At 44.0% G+C, this 14,111-nt stretch overlaps 3 protein-coding genes across 5 annotated transcripts in view; all 3 read left to right on the top strand.

Moving 5' to 3' along the window:
* Nucleotides 1-187: 187 nt before the first annotated feature.
* On the top strand, nt 188-13,146 carry OSCP1 (organic solute carrier partner 1). 3 transcript variants are annotated; one of them, XM_068917079.1, is made up of 11 exons: nt 232-407; nt 2,669-2,698; nt 6,433-6,587; nt 7,307-7,474; nt 8,078-8,158; nt 8,650-8,753; nt 9,122-9,250; nt 9,788-9,857; nt 10,069-10,208; nt 10,989-11,052; nt 11,608-11,759. In XM_068917079.1, the coding sequence occupies exons 1-11, from the start codon at nt 296-298 to the stop codon at nt 11,722-11,724; spliced, it is 1,170 nt and encodes a 389-aa protein (XP_068773180.1). In that variant the 5' UTR covers nt 232-295; the 3' UTR covers nt 11,725-11,759. The 3 variants fall into 3 exon arrangements, with proteins under 3 accessions (XP_068773182.1, XP_068773180.1, XP_068773181.1); XM_068917080.1 differs by lacking the exon at nt 2,669-2,698 and adding an exon at nt 12,472-13,146 and having other exon boundaries at nt 237-407; nt 11,608-11,689; XM_068917081.1 differs by lacking the exon at nt 2,669-2,698 and having other exon boundaries at nt 188-407; nt 11,608-11,763.
* LSM10 (LSM10, U7 small nuclear RNA associated) lies at nt 12,406-12,777 on the top strand. Its single transcript, XM_068917082.1, has one exon. It carries the CDS (start codon nt 12,406-12,408, stop codon nt 12,775-12,777), a length of 372 nt encoding a protein of 123 aa, XP_068773183.1.
* Nucleotides 12,727-14,111, top strand: part of STK40 (serine/threonine kinase 40) — a 33,802-nt gene continuing 32,417 nt past the window's right edge. The window contains exon 1 of the mRNA XM_068917078.1: nt 12,727-12,850. The gene's annotated coding sequence lies outside the window, so the exon portion shown is untranslated. The remainder of the gene's footprint in view (nt 12,851-14,111) is intronic.

Genomic DNA, 14,111 nt, shown 5'->3' with positions numbered 1-14,111 from the left:
GCGCGGGGTGTGTTCGCGCGTGGGCTGCGCTTGGCTATGTGCGGGGCGCCGTCTGCGCCTGCGCGCCGCGCTGCAGCCCCCCCTCCCTGTCTGTGCGCATGCGCGGGCTCTGCCGGGGCACACGCGCGCGGGGGGGCGGGGCTTGCACGCGCGGCGGTGCCCCGCCCCTTCCCCGCCCGGCCAAGACGGCGCCTCCTGATTGGCCCCTCGGCGCGGCCGGCTGCCGGGCAACGGCGGCGGCGGGAGGGCGGCGGGAGGGTGGCGCGGGGCACCGGCGCCCCGCTGCCCCGGCGCCATGTCGGCGCAGACGCTGCCGCTGCTGTTCCTCAACCTGGGTGGGGAGATGCTCTACATCCTGGACCAGCGCCTGCGCGCCCAGAGCATCCCCGGCGAGAAGGCCCGCAAAGGTGAGGCGGCGGGGCCGGGGCGGCGGCGGCCGTGAGGGGCCGCGCGTGGCGGGAGCCTGAGGCGCCTCGTCGCCCGCCGGCCCCGACTGGCGCCGCGACAAGCTGCCCCGGTGCCCTCGCACCCTCCTCCTGGGGGCTTTCCAGCCGCCGCAGCGTTCGTCTGGAGGGGCGGGATCTGCGCGAGGCCGCGGTGCAGGGGCGGGCGGGGGCGCGGAGCCCCGCAAGAGCAGGACGCGTCGCGCTGGGCGATGAATCGCGGTGTCGCTGCGGAAGAGGGAAAACCTGCCTTCCAGCAGCCCGGCGGAGCGCCGGCATGTCGCGCTGCGTGGCTCTGGGGGCGTCGAGCCGTGTCTTCGTGGCTCTGATTTGGGCCGTCTTTGCTCCTGGTCAACCTGAAGCGAAGCCAAGGAAAGTGGGCGTCAAGTAGCAAATTTGAGATGATCCCCCCCAATTAGAAGATGGATATTTAGAGCAACTACTAATGATAGTTCCATTACAACAGCAAGTTAATTACTGTCTTTGTTTATTTCTCTGTCAGAAGGTGCATTTGCTTCACTACTTAAGACCAGCTGTTAGAGGCTTTTGCTGAAATACAATCAGTTTCTATGATGCTGCAGAGAGATTTGTTGTTTGTTAATAAACTGTGAGCATGTGGTCACTTTTTGGTGATGATTCACTTATTCACATTTATTCCTGTATCTCATATACTTACTGTTATTGGAAGGATACTTCAAAGGTAATAGAACTTCACAGTGTCTGTTGTCCAAGGTCTTGGCCAAGTAATTCCATTACCAGAGTTTAACACCTGCATCACAGTAGCTGATGACATGTTTTTCTTGTCATAAATTTGAAGCAAAACCTGTTAAACACCTTCCGTGAAGTTTCTTCAATAATGACTGCTCGAAGCTACAAATATAACTTTTATTCACCTCCTCAAGAAAATCATCGTTGTGCCATATAAGCTAAAGATTGGTAAACTTACTCAAAAAGTTTGAACAGATGGCTGTAGCTGAAAAAAACAATAACTTGTGAAGTGTGTACCAGTACGATAGAAATTAAAATAAACTTCAGTATTTCCGTACTTGTTTCAGAGGTTGATGCTTTTGGAAACAAAGTAACTCAAAAGGTGATCTTCTCAATCCAGGTCCTAAGCTGTTTCAGGAAGACTAGTTTTTTCTTCTTTGCAGTCAGGAGTGGTTTCTTTTCTTTTTCTTTTTTTTTCCCTCTCTCTCTCTCTCGCTCTCTTTTTTTTTTTAAAGGGCTTTAAGGAAAAAACATGCACAATTGAGAAACAGTTTGAGTAAAATAAAGATGGCCCCGAGACCCTTCTCCAACTTTAGTAAAAAATCTCTATCTGTCTAGCATTTTGTCAAAGCCGTTGTAAAAGCAGATCCCTTTTATTCCTATGCATGCACAAAAATTCCAGTCTTTAAAGTTAAAGCATCTCTCTGTTTAGCACTTTTAAATTAAAAGAGCTTTGCATTTAGAAACTTTTTGCTACCTATCCCCTGTTACGGGGAATGCAGTTGAGAAAGCTTTAATAGTTTGTAATAAAAATCAGCTCAATATTAACTCAGTGTTGAAGATGTTGTTATATTTTTTTTCTTGCTATCTAACCAGTATGACAAAAAGAGCTAAACAATAGTAAAGGTTTTATTACAGCAGTGCAATTTCTAATTATTCATGTTATGTCTTAAACAAATGATCTGACAGTTTACTTGCTGAGCAGCTATTTGTATAATTCTAAGATTATAGCTTAAATTAAATTACTTATATATTCTGGAATATCTCTACAGGAGAATTAGATGTGTATTAGTTTTTCTATACATGTATTTTGTTTTTCAGAAAAACTGCCAGGTATTTTTACTTTGATGTGCTTTCATCTACATTGAGGTGGCAGTTCTTAAAACTGTTCACTCAAATATTGTTCATTTGCAAGTGAACAGCAAATGTGGTTGTGCAGAAGACTTTCCAAGCTAGATGTAAAATATGTTAAGCTTCTATCAGGGGTAAAATTTTAGCTCCACTGAAGCAACAAGATTTTTTTCCAAGGGGAGGGCAGGGGTTCATCTTTGTATTTTCATTGAAAGTAGAAGATGTCAAGTAACAGAACAGTTATTTCTTGTTAAGCACTGAATGCTGATAAGAAGAACAATGCCCATTACGTTGTTGGGGATTTTTTAGTTTCTTTCTTTTATTTTTCTTGAAACTATTGTTCTTATTTCTTGAACCAATGTTTTTGTTTTATATGCTTCGTGTAGATGAATGGACAGATGTGGACAGGAAACGAGGTACTGTAATCTTTTAGCTGCATGCAGTAGACAAACGCAAATACATGCACACACATGAGGCTCATTGTACATGAACACATTGTGTGCTGTTTCTGCAGCCTTCTAACGATAGTGTCAAAGATAGATAATATTCTTCACCTGTTTATTCTTTAAAATACACTTTACTAACCTTTGATCTTCAGAAAAATAGAAAATACCTCTAAATCATGTGGCTTCTAGAATAACCTCTTTGTTAATTTGATCACGACCATACATATAAATAGGTCATAACCTACTATCAGAGTGGTCTTTCTAGCCAAAATTAGTACTAATGTTTTGCTAACAGGAAATGAATGCAAGCATATGATTGTGTGAGGAGCAACGTGAATGTTGTTTTCTTGCTTAATTGCAGGAATATCAGGTATGCTGCATTTCTCTAAGGGTATTTCTAATTGAGTGTTTAGGGTTTCGACAGGTGAACTCCAGAGAAGTTTTAAGACACTGCTGTCCTAGCTGCTTACCCATTTCTCTGCCAGTGGTCACCACCCTTGCAGCAGAGTGATGACAAAGGAGCAGGTGCCCACACTTCAGCTGCGCTCATCAGCATGGCATCTTGCCTTAAATTAGGTGAAATTAGAAGCTAAGGTGTGAGTAGGCATTTCCTTCTAGTCTCTGCTATGAAATAGTAACCTCTAGCAAAGAGGTGTGTGATAAGTGACTATATGAGGGAATAAATCTCTTAAACTACCACAGGATTTTTGGCTAGGTGGACATGAGTAGAACTTAGTGTCTCTTTGAGGAGCTCTCTTTTAAGTGAGATGGAGGTTATGATTCATGTTTTTCATAATAAGAGTCTTTTGTAGGTTTTGAATGTTTGCTGAAGGTAAGTAATGATCTTGGAGTTTGCCTTGCCTTTTTCTGTTGTTTTTACTTATTTTCAATATTTTGTTTTCTGCTGTTTAGTATCTCAGAAATTTAGACGATTCCATAGCCTTCTGTTTTAGTGCATCCAAAATGATGATGAGTTCTATGAGAATTTCCACGTTTAGATGGTAAAGACACGGTACAGATTTCATGTTGACCAGTCAGCTTGTCTTGTGAGAGAAAATAATGTCTGTCTTTGAATACTGCTCCTAAAAGCCATGATCTCAAAAAGTTCCTATAAAGTAACGACGTGATTCTGTAGCTGATTTAAAAAAAAAAAAAAAAAAAAAAAGACGATTGGGCTTTGCCTGGCTTTGACTTTATGAGCTATTTTTATATTAAAAATAAATGTTTAACATAACAACTAAATGAAGTAAATACATGATGAAAGTGTGAAAAATATAATGAGAGACTCTGAAACCTGAAGCAGTAATTAGTTATTTTAATTCAGGGAGTGCAGTATGAATGTGTACATCTTTATTTTTTGCAGATGGGGTCAATTGCAATTATGGCTGTCAGCAGTTAGGAACAAACTTGGGCTTTTATTTCTTTTAGAAACCTATTGCAAGTGGAATGTCGAACTGTTTCAGACTTTTAACATTCCCTTTGCTGCCTTGAATGTAATCTAGAAGCATGAGCATAATCCAGGCATAAAGACTCCAGACCCATGCCATGCATATGAGCCATGTTATGTTACGGCGCATTAGAAGCTGAAACGTGTATGTCATCAGTGACATGACACATGTAGGCAAAAACCACTGTAAGTCCTTAGGTTCTCTTTTGTCCATCTCACTGTACGTACTTGGATCCCCTCTCCTCATCCCAGTTGATAAAATCCCTCTCTGCTAAATTGCTTTTATGCTGCGTTGCCTGGCGTGCCATTTTCCTTGAGCTAACACTCCTTTCTTTGTTATCTTCCATTGTTAGAATGTTGTAAATACTTCCTTAGGGATTACCTCTGCTCTTAAGATCTGTTTACTGTGTCATTATCAGACAACATATGCATACAACTGAAGAATATTTTTCTTGATAGCAGTAAAGGCAAAAATTCATATTTTGTTCATAATTTATTACTTTTAAAAAGAAATATGTACTAATACATTACATCTGATCTTCTCTACTCTAATATAGCAGGCAGTATGCAAACAAATGTTCAATATACTGCAACAAGTTGGGGATTTGTGCCTCAGACTGAAAAAAAAGTAGAGAATTTTTTGTGGACGGTGTATTTGAAAAGAAGGGAGGAAGAGGAGGGATTTTTCTTTCCGTGGGTAGTTAGGTGGATTTGTATCCATACTGCTCAGAAAGTGAGCTCAGCTAAGACCTTGTTGAATGGTTGGAGAACTTAAAAGAGGAAATAGTGAGCCAGGTTATGTTACAATGCACTAGAAGTTGAAATGCGTATGTCACCAGTGACATGACACGTGTAGAAGAGAACCTGTAAACATCAGCTTTAAGTAAGGAGAGAGAAAATTGCCTCAGGAGGTAGTTGCCCTGTGGAAAACTGAACTGTCAGTATCCAGGTTCCCAGTGTCTAGAGCACACGTAGCAATATCCGCTAGGGAGTTAATCATCTAAGAAAAGATGAAGTGCCTGCTACGTTAACTTTCTTTTGGCTGTTTGTGAAGCTTCAGTACCACAATTGTGAAAAGCCAGGTAACTAAAACCATCAATAAATAACTATAACAGTATTTCACATAGCTAATCATAACCACTAAGCATTTGTTCACTCTTATTTTTATTACTGCCCTAAGATTTTTCTAATCCTTAGGAATTACTTAGCCTTATGAACTTCGGTAACAGTCATCCGCTTAGGGAGATTCATCCTTGTACAATAATCTATGTTAACTGCACTGTAAATTCTAACTCAATATTTTCGGAGTAAAGAATTTTTTTTATGGTAACCCTGTAGAATGTATCAGGTAGTCAGTAGAGAAAATATCAAAACCAGCACAAAAGCTAAGAAGCTCTATCTGCTTGAATCACTGCAAAATGTTTTCTATCTTATTTTTGTTAAAAGCTTGGTAACTAGAGCATAGCCCTCATATTCAGTACTGCTGATCTTTGCATATTCTTGAATAAGTCACATAGCAATTTGTGTCTAAATTTACATATACAAAATCAAGGACTGTTACGGAAGTTTAGATAGAGCTGTAAGCCTTTGAACTGCTCTAGTATCCTCAGATGTTACTGTGTAAGAGCCCTGGATTGCCTTCCACAGATCCCAGGGTTAGAAATGCTTCCTTAAATACTTGCCAGTCTTAATCTGTTTAACACGAATACTTCAAGGAGCCTTAAATAATTCAAGAGGCTTCTGTTTAGAAGGAAAAAATAGACTAATAGTGTCAGTGGCTGAAAAGAGAAGAGGGAGAGTCAGCTAGCTCTAGTTTGTAAAAATCTAGAGCTGATGCAAAACAGTATTCTTGGGAAGCAGAACTTAATCTCTTATAGATGCATACTGGAATTGCCTACAAACAAAACTGTGTAAAAAGGGGAAAGTGCTAGCCATTGCTGTAAAACCAAGGCAACAAAAATAGTCTTGGATTCCCACTGGAAAATAGGGTTTGTTGTCTACATGCCAAATAACTGCCTCTAGGGACAGCCAGCAGAGATTGTGCTGCTGGCTTAGACCAGTGTTGGACTGGGTGAAATATGTTGAAACTAGAGTGATGTTTTTCCTTCTTTTTTTCTTTTGTGACTATGTACGTGGTTTGCACAGGTAAGACTTGATGTGAATCCTCACAACTGTCATTGTCCCAAGTTCTCCGTGTGAAATGAAAGAGATGAATGCTCTGAGGGGAAAAAAAATTACAGACTTTTTGTCTTTTCAGTTATGAATGACATCATCACAACTATGTTCAATAAAAAATTTATGGAAGAGCTGTTTAAACCACAAGAACTCTATTCCAAGAAAGCTCTGAGAACTGTGTATGACCGGCTAGCTCATGCCTCAATCATGAGACTGAATCAGGCAAGCATGGATAAGGTAAAAAGACTGTCTTCCTAGTTCTTATTATGCTATACTTTCTTAAATGCTGCTGTTCACAAATTCTCGATTGTGGTAATTAGTACATGGCTTTACATCACTGTAATCTTTGAGGTATTTTATAACAAACCTTCTTCCATTTGTTTTCTTTGTAGAAATGGTTCTAAGCATAGGAAACCACAGGGAAGTCCACGGTAGTACCAGATATTTTGGGACATCGACTCAAAACTCCCTATTTCTGCTTTAATATCTAAATGTTTAATTTCAAGTGGTTAATTAAGCATTCTTTGAATTTACTGGAATTTTTATGTTAAAGAACCTAGGAATATGTGTGTCTATATAAACATATCTATATATTTCTGTATTGACACCCACAGTTTTGCAGGTGTTTGAATTTGTGCCTGCAAACAGTATATCCAGCTGTGCCTTTTCAAAAATCTGTAGGAACTTAATTACCTGTGAGACCTCTACCACTGTGTCGGATGTTTTTGAAATTGGCAGTAGTTTTAATGACTACTGGTGACACCAACAGAAGGGCACACAATGTGATTGCATAGGTCTAGTTTTCTTAAGAAACCAAGCTAAAATGATTCTCCTTATCGTGACCAGGTGCTAGCATAAGTATCTACGTTCTTTTCTGCATCAACATGAAACTAATCTAAGTGACGTTGCCATCTGTGTTGTGATGTAACCGAAATTTCACCTGTGTTACTTTGCAGCTTTATGACCTTATGACTATGGCTTTCAAATACCAAGTTCTGCTGTGTCCTCGGCCCAAGGACATACTGCTAGTCACTTTCAATCATCTGGACGCTATCAAAGATTTCGTACGAGATGCCCCTAGCATTCTTAACCAGGTGGATGAAACGTTCCGGCAGCTGATTGAAGTAAGAATTCTAGGTTAAACTGTGGAAGCAACTGGTATTCAGGATTTTTTTCAGGCTAGTTCTAGAGGCTTAATATCACTTCATTTAAAAAAAAAATCACTTCAAATTTGTCTCGGAGAACCATCCAAATAATCTTCCTCTTTTTGAAGCTCAGGGAAATAAAATGGCCTCCTAGTTGATAGCATTTTCTAATGTAGCTGCTGTAATTCTTTGGACGAAGAATACGAGTGTCCCAGTGAAAGGGAACTGGTTGCGTAAACTGTTAAAAGTGCTGAGAAATCATGAAATGTGTCCCAAGTGCTTCTGGAGATGGAGATGTCTACAATTCAATTGTTATTTTCCTGCTGACCCATTTTAAATCAATCCATTGCCTATTTAACCTGATCAAAGTTTCCACTGACTTAAGCAGAAATTAAATTGGGCTCTTAGTCACTGGTGTTAACTACTGATAATGTCTAGCAGTGCCCCTTACATTATTTCCTCTTCTCCTGACATACACATACCATTTTTGGCCAGCAGTAATCTGATGTACTTGTTTCTACCTTTAACTGGATTGGACACAGTACACTTGCAAAACCTTACATTATGGTTTTTCTCTTCTAGATTTACAGCTGTCTCTCTGCTGGTGAATTTCAGCTGATCAGGCAAACGCTCCTCATTTTTTTTCAGGACATGCACATAAGGGTAAGAGTCCAATATAACTAGTCGGTAAGAGCAGGAGGAGTTTGATTCTGTGGCTAGAATATCAAGGTATCTTGTTAAAATTACGTTATAAGATTGGTTTTGTTACTTATGCTTTTCAGTCATCTTTATGTGCTTGTGATATTCATCTTCAAAATTTCACAAATTGAGCATCTCTACTACAGTGGTCCACACTGCTTGAAGTCAGGCAGCTGGACATTCTTTAAACAAATGGATCGTATTCAAATACATAAACACTGTACTTTCTTTTTCTTTTTTTTTTTTTTTTAAATGTTAGATCAGTATGCCCATCCTCTGGACCACAGTTATAACACAGGCCAAAGCTAGTCATACATAATCTTTATATACATCAAAATCTCTAAGAACCCAATCCATGCCATGCCTAGGCAGAAAAGCTGCAAGGTCAGACTTCCGAGAACTTGCATCAGAAGATACTTAACTGACGTTCTTGTGGGTGGAATATTCTTTTGCAGGTCTCCATCTTTCTGAAGGATAAAGTACAAAATTCCAATGGCCGCTTTGTGCTGCCAATATCGGGCCCTGTTCCATGGGGTACAGAAATTCCAGGACTCATCAGGTACATTTTTGAACCATTGTTTATGAAGTTTGTAGCGCCTTGCATGCATGGCTGCTCACGAAGGAACAGTTAGTCCCCGATGTCTAATAAGAATCATGCCTAGACTGTCACTTACGGTGCATGGATATCTGAACATCTAATAAGTATTATATATAGGGCAGGATCTGGAACTGAGTCGCCCAGTAATGAAACATTAAGCATGTTTTTGTCATCCCCTATTTCAGATACTTAGATGTTATTTATCCTTTAAAATAGGCTCCCATCAATTTACAGAACAGAGTTTTATTCCCCTTTCTTGTAAAACAAACAAAGCAAGTCAGTACTGAAATTTACTACTAAACATGTTTCAATAACGACTTGTTTTTAAGGATGTTTAATCACAATGGAGATGAGGTTAAAAGAACTGAATTCACCACTGATGGAAATTATGTTACTCCACAAAGGGAAGGATCTTTTGATCTTTATGGAGACAGAGTCCTTAAACTTGGAACAAATATGTAAGTCACTTTTGTCCTACATAGAAACGTGAAAGTAAATGCTGATGGCTATATGCTTGTCCAGAAGGACGGCATCAGCCTTGTTTACTTATTTTTGCCTCTTTCTCTATGATCAGCTTGACTCTTTCACAGAATGATCTTCTGAAACAAAACATACCTAGCAATAGATGTGTATAAATAAAGACAGTCACAGTTTAATTCATGTCTAGAGTAGAGCTGAGCAAAGAGTGTTCTCATCTGGTACTGCATATTCTCTGGAATGTGATTTCATGTTAACTGCATTCAAGGGATGCTTTTTTTTTCCTGTTTGTCTGACGTAATTTTTTCCATTCACAGAGCAAGAGACAGCAGCGTTCGTTCTTATAGTTTCGTCACTTGCACATTTTAATGCATCAATATTCCATAAAACTGAATCAAAACTTTTACTTTTTCTTCAGAAAAATATTGCTAAACCACATTCGGATCCTGTTGCTCCATTCTATTCCACTATCAATGCAGCTAATGGGGAGCTCTTCCTTGTATATTTTTTCTCACTAGGTACAGTGTTAGCCGGCCAGTAGAGACACACATGGCAGGATCATCCAAAAGCTTGGCATCCCATGCAAAGGTCAGTGTTCTCAGTCTATAAATTCAACCAACCATTTTAAATGTGTAACTGATATAATTATGACTTACCTGCACTATCTCCACCATTAAAAATACAGAAATATATTTACATCACTTTGAAAAATATTTATCTAATATGAGAAATGACCAAACTATTGCAGTCCTCATTTTCCTGTTAATCTGGCCATTTAACCCATTACTGTTTTTTACAGGAGAATACAGCCCCTAATCCTCTTGCCAAAGAAGAGATGAACTTTTTGGCCAGGCTAATAGGAGTTCTGGAGATCAAGAAACCTGGTGGCAATGAGACAGGATTTCGACTAAACTTGTTCACGACAGACGAGGAGGAAGAGTATGCTCGAGTTGTGCTTGGTTGGGGTTTGTGATTTAGTCCCATGTGGACAGTCCTGGAGACTGAAGCTGAGCCTTAACAGCCTTAGGGACAGAATAAGCAGTCTTTGTAGTATCTCCTTATCCTGGTGCAGATAGTCCCTGAAGGAACACAAGGAACAGCAGTTTCCCTGGCTTGACCTTTTTTTTGGGACTAGCAGCAAGGAGACGCATTTGCGTTACTGGTGTTTCACTTGTGATGCAAGCTCTTGTCCTTGGGACTGCTTGTCCCTTGAAGTGAGACTGGCAGATCACCAGTCTGTGACCATCTGTGCTTAGGTCCTGTCACACAGAACTGAAACAACGTACATCCCTTCAGCTCCTTTAGCTCTCCCATCCCCCAAATGAATACATACTTATCTCCTGAAATATACATATCTTAACAATTGATCAGTGGTGATAAGCCTAACAGGCTTGACTACCTTAGCTGCTTCCTAGCAGGGAGCAAAAGGGTAATGAGACATTTCATTATTTGATTTCTGCAGAATTTTTTTTGCAGAAATTTTTGCAGATTTGTTTTATTTGCAACTAAAGAGAGACTCTCACTGTTCTACAGCTAGCATAAGAAATCCAAGACAGGGATAAGACTGCAAACTGGGATTAATGTATTAATTTGCCTAGTAAAAATAGCAAAGTTGTCTAAACTTCATGTCCACAGCAGCCTCATGAATCTGATTCTGTTTTCATCACTTACTGGTATGTCATCGTGAGATTAAGCACTTTTTTCATGTTTTCAATCAAGGCACGCAGCATTGACTAGACCAGAGGAGTTATCTTACAAAGTTATCAACATAGAAGCCACTCAGGTATGTACGGTGTATTTCTGATCTTTTGATTCTAATCGTTCTTTCCTTGCTAAGAACTGAGTTTTACCTGTGGTAGTGACTTAAAAATATATAGATGTGTTGTGTTCAAATTCAGTTAAGCTCGTGATAAGTAATGGAAATATAGTCTACTAAGTTTGTAGATATAGTAATTACTGAGTAATAGAACTTGAAATATTTGAATATTTCAAATATTTGAATTCCAAATATTTGCAGCTTTCTCACTTATTAGAACAAGTTTTAAGACCAGATGGACTAGAGAACGCATACCGGATCATGCCTAATGCCTGTAAACCCTTAAATCACCTCCTTAATTTTAACAGGCAATTGGGCATCTCTGAATAGGGCTGCAATACTGTGGTACTTTTACAGGGGAGAATCCCAGCCGGTGTCAGGAACACAGGCGGGAGCACCGTCAGCCCAGGAGAGGCAGTTGTCGGCAGATTAACGGGGGGAGCAGTACCCCTGCGCTCGCTTGTGGCACGCCGGGGCTGCGGGGGCCGGGGGCGCAGGCTGAGGCTGTCTCTCTCCGCGCAGGACCCGGGGCGGCAGGAGGAGCTGGCCCGCATCCTGGGGGAGCTGGAGGTGGCGGAGCAGCGCCCGGCCAGCACGGCCAAAGGCGAGGACCTGCTGGCGCTCATGGACGGGCTCTGACCGCCCGCCGCACCATTAAATACGCTGTTCCCAGCCTGGCACCGAGCGAGAGTCCGGGGCCGGGGGCGGGCGGGCGGCGCCGGGGCCGGGGGCGGGCGGGCGGCGCTCGGGGGCGGGCGGCTCCGGGGCGGTTCGGGGGCCGGGGCCGCACTGCGCACGCGGCCGCTCCGCGCCGCCCCTTCCTGCCGCCGGGCCGCGCGGGTGAGTGTGCCGGGGAGGAGGGAAGCACATGCACGCGAGCGTGCAAGGGGGGGCGGGCAGCGTGCACGCCCGTGTGCGCGGGGATCCAAGCGGCGCGTGGCCGCGGGAGAGGGGCAGCGGGCGGGTGGGTGTGCGGGGGGGCGCCTGCAGAGCGAGAGTGCGAGCAGCGGGAGTGGGCGTGCGGGTGAGCGTGCAAGAGGAGGAAGACAGTTTGTACGTGCGTGTGCAAGGAGAGGAGGGCGGTGTGCACCTATGTGCGTGTGCAAGGGGAGAGGGGGTGGTATGTACACCAGTGTGCAAGGGGAGGAGTGTGAAAGCATGCAAGGGAGATGCAGTGCATTTCTTTGGTGGCTGCACCGCAGCATGTGCCCCGGGACACAGAGTCTGGCTGACCTGCCCCTGGGGGAGCGGGCAGTGGGGCAGGCAGGTGCTGGTCAGAGCGCTGCATGGCGTCTCCTGTTCCTCTGCTACAGCGGCGCGATGGAGGTCAGCCACTCTGTCAAGGAGCGCACCATTGCCGAGAACAGTCTGGTCATCCTTCTGCAGGGCCTGCACGGCCATGTCACCACTGTGGACCTCCGTGATGAGAGCACAGCCACTGGGCGCATCACCAACGTGGACGCCTTCATGAACGTGCGCCTGTCTGAGGTGACCTTCACAGACAGGCAGGGCACAGTGTCCCACCTGGATGAGCTCTTTATAACCGGCAGGAACGTCCGCTATGTTCACATCCCCGACGAGGTGGACATCAGGGCCACCATCGAGCGTCAGCTGCAGGCAATCCACAGGATCCGCTATTTTGGAGGCCGTGACAAGGGCAGGAAGGAGTTCCCTCGAGCGAGGCACAAGTGATCCTTCCTGGTGCTGCCGTATCTCCAGCTCCAGCACGGACCCTGGCGCCACGTGCACGGGAAGGCAAGGACAGGTGTGTCCCCTCTTGACAGGACACTGGGACTTTCTGCCAGCTGCCTCCACACCTTGCCCTGGGCATCCCTCCCAGGGACACAGGGCTCTGCTTCTCCCCTGGCTGGTGCCTATGGGAGAGCGGGGGGATCCTCAGTGCGAGGTTATTTTTTTAATGAATAACCCTGCTTTAAAGGATCTGTGATTTCTCTTTTTTTTTTTTTTTTTTTCCAGCTCATTTCCTGTTTGCTTGGCAGCTACTCTGTATCCCTTCTCTCACTGCTCACCATTCTTCTCAAACAAAGCCCTTTTGGTCAGAAGCCACAGTTTGGTGTTATTGCTTGGCTGTGGTCTCCCACAGGCATCCTACTGCTCTCACAGCTTTGCCTTCCTGGCTAGTGGAGACTGGGACCCCACTGCTATGGGTACCTCTGTCCGCAGGAGATTGAGCGCTGTGGAAAGGGGGTCAGGAGGAGATGGAGGCCATGAGACAGCCTGGGCACTCACGAGCCGCAAAGCTGGCAAATTGAACACAAGGTGCTGGTGTGCATCATGCTTGTTGGCTACAGCTCCCCAGGTGGCTTTCTCGGATGCCCACGGGTGTCTAGCTTCACTCCTCCTACAGCCCTGATGGGCATTTGCACCCGTGGCCAAAACAGGTGCGTGACAGAGGGGAAGGGGCAGTGCTGTTCTGCATGGACAAGTGCAAAGGTGCAGGGATTGCTCTGCTCAGGGTCCTGGGAAGAGGAAGCTGTGCTCAAAGCCTAGCGCGTGGCAGCAGGAGGATGAGGAGGGCTCCCTCGTGTCTGCATGGGCTCTTCCTGCTGCTGGAGCCAGGCACGTGCTGGTCCCCAGGCAGCAGATGTGTCAAGGGCAGACACCCAGGAGTTGGCAGTCACTGCCCCTAGGTGTGTTGCTGGAGTCAGACAAGCCCTGGATGGCTCTTTTGGCCGGGCAGGAAGGAGTCACAGACCTGGCTCGTGTTGGCAGAGGGTGATTGGCAACAGTGAAAGGAATGGGAATGAAATGGGTTTTTATGATTCACAGGTCTATGTTATCACCGAGGACACAGCAAATGCTACCGCTGCCAGCTCCTCTGCTTCCTCACTCCTCCATAAGTCTTCCCCAGCCCACTGAGAGTCTGCCTAAAACATTGCCAGAGTCAACAGATGACTTCATCCTATTTGGTACAGGCATCTCTTTGTTACCCAGTGCTGCCTGGCCATCTCCGAGATGGAGCTCGGTGGCGGTTGCCCTGCGTGTGTGTGTGTGCGTGCAGCTCT

The sequence above is a fragment of the Struthio camelus genome, chromosome 23 (assembly GCF_040807025.1).
Source record: "Struthio camelus isolate bStrCam1 chromosome 23, bStrCam1.hap1, whole genome shotgun sequence".
NCBI classification, from domain to species: domain Eukaryota; kingdom Metazoa; phylum Chordata; class Aves; order Struthioniformes; family Struthionidae; genus Struthio; species Struthio camelus.
This window is presented reverse-complemented; position numbering and strand designations above follow the sequence as displayed.

What these genes read in the sequence shown, in the direction of transcription:
- OSCP1 (XM_068917079.1), top strand. Translation starts at nt 296, where the DNA reads ATGTCGGCGCAGACGCTGCCGCTGCTGTTCCTCAACCTGGGTGGGGAG. An exon ending in ATCAGGCAAGCATGGATAAG is followed by an intron (nt 6,588 to 7,306) that starts GTAAAAAGACTG and finishes GTTACTTTGCAG; the next exon opens with CTTTATGACCTTATGACTAT. An exon ending in CTTAAACTTGGAACAAATAT is followed by an intron (nt 9,251 to 9,787) that starts GTAAGTCACTTT and finishes TTTTCTCACTAG; the next exon opens with GTACAGTGTTAGCCGGCCAG.
- LSM10 (XM_068917082.1), top strand. Translation starts at nt 12,406, where the DNA reads ATGGAGGTCAGCCACTCTGTCAAGGAGCGCACCATTGCCGAGAACAGT.